The sequence below is a fragment of the Pelobates fuscus genome, chromosome 6 (genome assembly GCF_036172605.1).
Source record: "Pelobates fuscus isolate aPelFus1 chromosome 6, aPelFus1.pri, whole genome shotgun sequence".
Lineage (NCBI taxonomy): Eukaryota > Metazoa > Chordata > Amphibia > Anura > Pelobatidae > Pelobates > Pelobates fuscus.
Window position 1 is genome coordinate 234,654,852 of NC_086322.1, and position 8,601 is coordinate 234,663,452.

The 8,601-nt window shown below is 34.5% G+C and overlaps 1 protein-coding gene across 1 annotated transcript; it reads right to left on the minus strand.

Moving 5' to 3' along the window:
- Positions 1-2,266: 2,266 nt before the first annotated feature.
- On the minus strand, positions 2,267-5,219 carry HOXB9 (homeobox B9). The gene is made up of 2 exons (XM_063458880.1): positions 4,465-5,219; positions 2,267-2,508 (listed from the first exon to the last, which is right to left on the minus strand). The coding sequence occupies exons 1-2, from the start codon at positions 4,961-4,963 to the stop codon at positions 2,273-2,275; spliced, it is 735 nt and encodes a 244-aa protein (XP_063314950.1). The 5' UTR covers positions 4,964-5,219; the 3' UTR covers positions 2,267-2,272.
- Between the last annotated feature and the right edge of the window lie 3,382 nt (positions 5,220-8,601).

Genomic DNA, 8,601 nt, shown 5'->3' on the forward strand with positions numbered 1-8,601 from the left:
TAACTGGTGCATTTATATTGTTGGTTTATTTCCAAAGAATTAAAAGAGAGAGAGAGTTAGCATCAAAACCTCTGGAAAGATACTTAAAACCCTGGGTAACTACAAATATACACATAGTTCCTTAGAAAATGAGCTGATGTGCAGTTAGAATACTGAGCTATCTGGCTGTAAAGGGATCAGATACTTTTTTTTGTCTTTTTGGCTGAATACTGATAAAGAAAATTCAATTCCAGACGTCTCGCCAGAGATCTCTTCCTTCCAAGTTTATGACTTGGATACTCGTAGCCTGGAATTGCTTGAAAAAAAGAACAAAGACATTTATTCCCATAGAGGAGTTTCCAAGGCTTCTGAAAAGGGGTAAAAAAAACAAAAAAAAACCCTAGTGTGAATTTCTCAGCTTCCTTCTGTCTAAACATATATTTTGTGTGAACTGTTGAAAGCTATTTTACATGGTGTGTCCAGGACCCAATCCTTTACACACACACAAAACTTCCTCCCAGCTCTCCTTACATCGTTGCCATAAACTTTTACAGCAGCTGTATTGTTTTATGGGTGAACACTAAACGAAATTCTCCTTTTATGACCATTTCATTTCTCTTTGTTTTACGAAAGAAGTATGCAAATGGTCAGAAAAAAAGAACAAGCAGACCCCCCCCCCCCCCCACACACACACAAACATACACAAACAGTACCCCCCCTCCACCCCCCCAGATCCCTGTATGCTTATTTTACGTTTGTGGATAAATAATGTGGTTTGGAAATAAAATATTAAAATGAGTCATGTTGCTTGTGTTTATTTAATGACAGCTGAGATAGTGAACAAAATCAGATAGATGCTATAAATCGCATTCTTTTATCATCCAATTCAAATGTTCATAAAAATAAAATAAAATAAGAAAGGAAGGAAATGGGAGTATTTAATTTAAAATTGGACCACCATTAATAATTTATATGAATTGTAGAATTAAAATACACACACATAACATTTGTTTCCCTTACTTTGTCAGTCAGAAAAAAATAAAAGTTATATTTTAAAAATATCTATCTATCTCTCTCTCTCTCTATCTATCTCTCTCTCTATCTATCTATCTATCTATCTATCTATTATCTTTCTTTCTATTTATCTGTCTGTCTGTCTGTCTATCTGTCTGTCTTTCTATCAAAAATTGAGATTTTTTCAACTAAATATGTAACTTTTAATGAAAGTTTATCATATATATTGTAGTAGATTATAACCATTTGATCGAAAAGAAGATTCGAGATTGAGAACTGGTGAACATTGTCACTTATTTAATAACACTTTTGGAAAATAATCACAACAGCATGAAATACAAATTCTTCCTCTCAAATTGTAAACAGTTTGAAACAAAAAAAACAAAAACGGAAATATATAGCCGATTAGCTACAATATAACATACACATGTCAAGTATAAAGCTCCCCACACAAACAAGGGGAATTATTAACAAAACACTTTACTTTGCACAATAACACAAATCTACAAGTCGTAAAAACTCAATTTCACAATAAATTATAAATAGCTACTCCTAGCAATACATTCACCGATCTCTTCTATTTTATTCAACTAGAAAATGTATTTATTAATTTTTTTTCATTTATTTAAATTTTTCTAAAAAACTATTTTAGCAAAGTGAGAACATCCAGTGTGCTTTTAGTTATAATTTGAGGGCTCAGTAGACTGTAAAAAAAGTGAAATTGCTGGTTTTCAAGTGTTTGGATATATATATACTTCATTTGTATATATATATATATATTCATTAATGTTTATGGCATTGCTGAATTTTGGGTATCAATACATGGCACAGATTATTGATGTGGGCAACTTTATTTAACCATTTAAACATGTAAACTCCAAGGACTCGTCTTGGTCCCCAGTCCATCTTGTCCACCCATTCCTTAGGTAGACATTGTAGCACCCATAGGCTTCACCCACCTTCCAATATGTCACACATTCACTGTCCAAAGCTTGCAGATAAACAATTGTAAAAACATCAGGAGGATTATTTAATAAAGCACAGAACAGCAAATACAGGAACAGACAGGGTCTCCGAATGGGTCCTATTGGTCATACTAAGGATGGCTTTGGAATGAGTATTGGTTATAGATATGATATGCCATGCACAATGTGGAAAGTCCAATGTTAGTTTAATGAGACCTGTCCTGTCTTGGAGCCATAAATAGGGAGCAGGTGCAGTGTGTGTGTGTTGAGGGGGGCTGGGGGGGGGGGGGGGAGTTTGAGGGGTCCTGGGGGTCTCAGTCTTTCCCCTGCTCTTTGTTCAGTTTCTTCATTTTCATCCTTCTGTTCTGAAACCAGATTTTGACCTGTCTCTCACTCAGGTTAAGCAGCCTGGCCACCTCGTGTCTCCTGTCCCTGGTCAGGTACATGTTGAACAGAAACTCCTTCTCCAGCTCCAGAGTCTGGTATTTGGTATAAGGACACCTCTTCTTCCTGGAAGACCGCGCATGTAGCCAGTTAGCGGAAGGATTCGCTGAAAAATAGTACAAGAACAGACATTAAATGATCAATATTTTATATCAGGAAAAAAACAGCTGCATATGATAGCCACTTATATAGACATTACCTGTAAATGAAGCAACAACAACCCTTATTAAACTATTTTATCTATCTCTCTATGTGTCTGTCTCTCTGTCTGTCTAACACAGATACATATACAGTTGTTACACAATATCCCATACATATATAATTAACCATTGTTAACTCTATATTGCTCATTATATTTGCTCAGCCTTTGCTAGATGATGATGTATTTTTTAACAGTGAAGAACACTTGTTCAATTGTTAAAGATGGTTAACAATCTCTTAGGAATGTTAGAATTTATTCTTATGAATAATACGTAAAATGCCATTTTAATATACACTCGAGTCACTGTGCAGGTGCTGAAACTACAAGGGATTGGGTTTATTATTGTACAGATACGAACTTGACATGTGTTTGTTAAGACGACCGCACAGTGCAAAATGGATTAGTCATTGTGATTAAAGCACAGACAATGTACATTGAGCTAATAAAAAATACATGCTAATATGTGATCGGTGCTCTGCCTTCCCCCGTGTAACTTTCTGCCTTCAGATCGTATCTCCCTTTCTCCAGACTAAACATAATTTGCAGGGAAATTAAATATTAAAGATAATTAAATCGGTTAATAATTAATACAGTTAATACGACTTCTTATCAAGATTGCAGACTGTGGCTTTTTATTTTCTGCACATTTTTTTCTTAATTAGCAGTTGACTCCATTCATCCTGCTTTGTCCACTTTATACAATTTAAATAGACACGCTTGAAAAAAAAAAAAAAAAAAAAAAGAGGAAATAAATGGCATTTTCCAGTCCTAATTTTTGACTGTCAGTAATGTGGATAAATCTCTAGAACACGGGTCGCTTTGAATCGTGATCAGTGAGATTTATTGTAATATAAGGTATTATGTTACACAGCAATATAAGCAGAAAATATTACTTGAACGCACCACAAAAAATAATAAATAATAAATAAATAAAAATAAATAAATAATAAAAAAGAAATACAAATTAAATAACTATCTAAAAACAGCAAACAGAAAAAAACTGTTTTGTGACAGAAGTCATAATTGAAAAAAAAAAAAAAAAAAGCTTCGAACAAATCACCAATCAGACATAATACAGTTTTAAAAAGAATTATTTTCAACTCTTTTCTTTCGAAATGGGTGCTAAGTACACAGCCTGCATCTCTCACATTAAATCCTTATGTGTATAGTGAAGCTTGTTTTGGATTCCTGCCCAGTATAGTGAAATATAATGTCTTTACAGTACGGTTTAAGTTAAATGCATAATATCAACATTCATCAAAGTAAAGTGCTTTACTGGTCATTACAACCGTGACTTAATATTTTCAGAGTTACATAAAAAATTGCAGTATGCAATACATTAAAATACACATTTAAGGTGACATAAAATGTGGCTGTTCTGAGTTTATTAATACTCATAGCATTACATATCATTTACAACAGCATCTATTGTCCTAGCTGATAAAAGGACAGAGAATCTAAGGCCCAGACAATTATTACTTGCCAATTTAATCCATATAACTAGATAGATTTTTCTACAATTGTGGTTAAGACTCCTGCATAGCTTGATATACACCACTGATATATGAATATATGTTTAACCATTGTGTATTGTGTTACTGTCTGCTAAGCTGTTTTGTCTGTTTCCACTGTGTATGTGTGTGTTGGATACATGAGCATGTTTAGATGTTACTGTATTTCAATTTCCAGGAGTTCCATTCTATCTATGCTAAGCTGTTGTATATTGTCAGTATCTCTGAGATTTGTAGTATCTTCTCCACCTCTGAGCTGGACCTCAGCTCTCCCCTAGCCTGCACCCTGTATTTTTATTGCTCTGCCAAAGCTGTATTGTGTTTCACTTCCTTGTGCTTTATAACTTACTTTGATGTGTCCTGTCTTTGACTTCGCTTTCTTCACACCCTTTATTGCCCTGATAAGTGGGCCTCTCATTAGGCTCTTCTCTTGCAGCCGCTGTTTCTAAAGTGTACTCTTGGGCTCCTAGTTTCTGCAGGTCCCCCGGGTGCCCCAGCAACGGTTCGGCTTTTACAGTCCCTTGTCCTGCTCCAGTCTCTGCCCTGGGCAGTGGCTCCAGCCAGCCCCGTAAGTACCTGGTCTCAGAAGTAGGACCTCCTTGCTGGATGTAGGGGTGGTAGACAGAAGGTAGGGGAGCAGAGCTGTGTGGGTTCAGGGGGGTCCAGGATGTGCTGAACACAGGTTTGGGCTGGAAACTACAGGAAGGGAAGTCCAGGGTGTCTGAGTGTCCTGCTGACCTGGGACTGGGGTACTGGCCAGAGAATTTAGGTGCTGGAGGAGACTCCTCACTCTCAGGGCTTATGATAGATTCCACAAAGTAGTTACTGAGAGTTCCAGAAATGGACATTCTTGGACATCATACACAGCAGGTTCATTGACTGGAAGAAGATCTGGGGACAGAGGCAGCTCACAGATTCTCAATCCTCCCCAACTTCCTATCCAACAAAGTACACTTGGGCTGCTGCCTTGTGAGCTCCTGGCAAATGATTGGTCAAACTTTATCCGTGTGCTTGATAAAGCGTCAGAGGGACATTAATCAATCGGAGGGGCCGCACAGAGCTGTCAGCATTGATAGCAAGGAGCCATTGTTTTATGTGGATGAGGCTTGGTACACGCCTGAGATCCGACCAGCACCCCCTCCTCAGCCAATACATAGGAACGTGGGGGTCTCACAACGCAGGCTGCAGGTAGTGATGCCTTCTAGTGACCCTGCAGACCTAGACGCCTAGAGAGAGCTGCTCTGCTCTGCCATCACAGCTGAGCTTACTCTTTAATGTGACAATATATTCAACAGTTAATGGAGTGAGCTTTATGTGTAGCAGACTGTACAGAACACGGTATGAGAGGGGTGGAAGGTATTAATACAATATTGATATAATCTGTCTTTCCTCCCCCCTCCCCCCCTCCCTCTTCTAGCCCTCTCAAATCTAGTCTTATTAAATGAGAGGTAAGTGAAAATCAGGGGGAAATTGAAGGAATAATAAAAGCCTAAACGCAGACACAGTAATACAAGACACAAAGTAGAAATATATCTTCCATTTTTGTAGCAACAAGAGAGATGGAATTAAATTCCTAATTAATGGCAGATCAAGCAAGTGCTGGGACTTAATGTAGAATAGGTTACAGTGTGTGTATCCTGCATTAACATCTATTAGATAATAACCCTTTACCTGCTCTGCTGTTGCCTGTTTTACACAGACTTCATAAAACAATCCTATAAATTATACTGCACACTCTGCAGACAGAAATGCTATAAATACTTCATTTAACAGGCAAGATGAAAATATGGCACAGTGTATATCCCTAGCCTGAATAAGAGTTAAAAGGGAATTACACACGCCTAATCCTGCATTACTACAAAATATATCACATAATATATCACATTATATATCACATAAATATATCTTTCTATCAGTATGTCTGACTACACACAAACACACAAACACACACACACACACACACACACCTGATAGACAGATATCATAACAATGTCTAAATTGTAAATATCTGCAATATATACATAGTTGTTTTTTTTTTTTTACAGTTTTATAGTTATACAATTTTAAATATCTACTATATATATAGTTTCATACAGTCAATATACTAGATAGCATTGCACATATTTAGATATATTGGGCAATGAAGTATCAGTAGTCACAGATTTTAAAATATTATAAACAAAATACTGCAAAAACCTATTTAGTAAGTATAAAAGTATATAGAGCAGTGCTTGTTTTGCAAGTTAGCATATAAAATGACGTAAGAGTCTTAATGTTGCTCTTTTATAAGAATAGCCAATAAAGTTTTTATAAGCTGTCATTAAATGGATACTGTATATTAAGTTATTTTTATAGCCTTTGCCTGCTCTGTTTGATGTTCCACATATGATAAAAACATATAAATCATTAACGCAAAATGGAATGCAGTATAGAATATTATTAGTTTATAATTTATATAGCGCCAACAAATTCGGTAGCGCTGTACAATGGGCCAGACAATACTAATTAATGCAGAGAGCAGTATATAAAATATGACCCTGTCCTGAATTTTTAACGTCTTAGTTATTGCTTATGTTTGCTCTATTGTAACATTCACATAGTATGTTACCTATACAATAAGTTAAATTAACTCACATCAGTATTTTAAACATCCTTAGGATATATTCTGATATATTGTATTGCATCTTATTAAATATTTCTCGTCTTATAATATATTCAATTTTAGATTAATAATAATGAAGTTACAGTTATTCCATATGTAATGCCGATTTGATGCTTGATTTTATGAAATATTTCTCAGAAATGTTATATCTCACACTTACATAGCCCTAGTAATTATTAAATAGATTATATAACTTATACAACATTTTAAAGTATAGCTAAGATGTAGGATATTGGAGTGCCCTGTCCTATCTTATAATCACGTTGCATTAGCTTTATTCTATATCACTGAACAAAAAGATGCAGATATTCTTATAGCAATAAAATACTTCATCTATAAAGATATTTGCTTATTTTATTAAGCGTGTCCCACATATTACATAGAACCAGTGCTGCATTGAGTATTTATATAACCCCATAGCATTGCATAGTTTAATAGCTTACACCCTCATATTTAAGAGGTACAATACTATATTATATTATACTGAATCCAAAATGGAAACATACTTAACTGTAAAAGTCTATGTTGTATAGACTTTCACTGCATTTTCTATAGTACATACATGGTAGGTGTTATCCTTCATTATCCTAACTTTCTAAATTTTTAACAGATCTTATCCTGAACACATATATATATATATATACAATTTTGAAAGTCTGTTCAAAAGATAGAAAGCTAAAGGATACTACTATGTATATGTCTGTATAGACTTTGTTTGTTCAAAATACACATATATATATGCTCAGGTTAAGGTCTGCTCAAAATTTAGAAAGCTGAATTTTAATCTACCTACCTATGTACCTACCTAACTAAATCTATATACACTAATAGATATATGTTCAGGATAAGTAAGGTATGTTCAAAATGTAGAAAGCAGAAGCTTAATACCTATATGTATGTACTATAGAAAATGCAGTAAAACTTTATACAACACGATTTTAATGTTATTCAGTATAAAATATTATAGTATTGTACTAAAATATGAGGGTGTCAGTTATGTAAGCTATTTATTATATTATTTAAGTTATATATATATATATATATATATATGTGTGTGTGTGTGTATTATTCCAGTATCATGTGATAGTATAGAATGATCAGTTCAAGACTGTTGTCATGTCAGAATGTAAGTAGATATATCCCTGGCTCTGGCCTTGAAATAGTTAAGGAGCACACTCCTCACTCAGCCTTCAGAAGTCAAACTAGTATTTATGATCTCATAATTGATGGTTTATGGTGCATGGTAAAAAGGGCTTTTGTACACACCTTTTTCTTAGTTTTCAAAGCCGATTTATTGTAGTTCAGTGAAAGTTGTATATTTAAAAAGAAGCTATAGATTGTTTTCCAAACGTTAGCATTCATTCTATTTGTATACTTATATTTGAATATCTTGATCCAACTTACTAAAAGTTGGAGGTTTGAATTTTTTTTATTTTTCAGACCCCTAAATTTTCAGGTTCAAACATTTGTTTTCACTTCGGTTCTCAATGGACGAAATGTCGGTTCTCAAGACACTGCTGAGCAAATAGACAACGTTTCGCCGCACAAAAACGACATGTTTTAGATTCAAGTAAAAAGAAAGATATTGTTTGTAGAGCACATTTTAAGATGACCCGGATAGATAAATGAAAAATAAAGAATTTTGAAGTCCATGTACAGGAAAGTATCTATCTATTTATTATCTCTCAATCTATCGACCTTTCTAAACCTATCTAGAATAATCTATATCAATATTTAGAATATAATATATTTTTCATACCTTTTAATGTATAATCCTATGCTAGGTTAGTATATCCACACAGATATCATAAGAACATGGCTGCA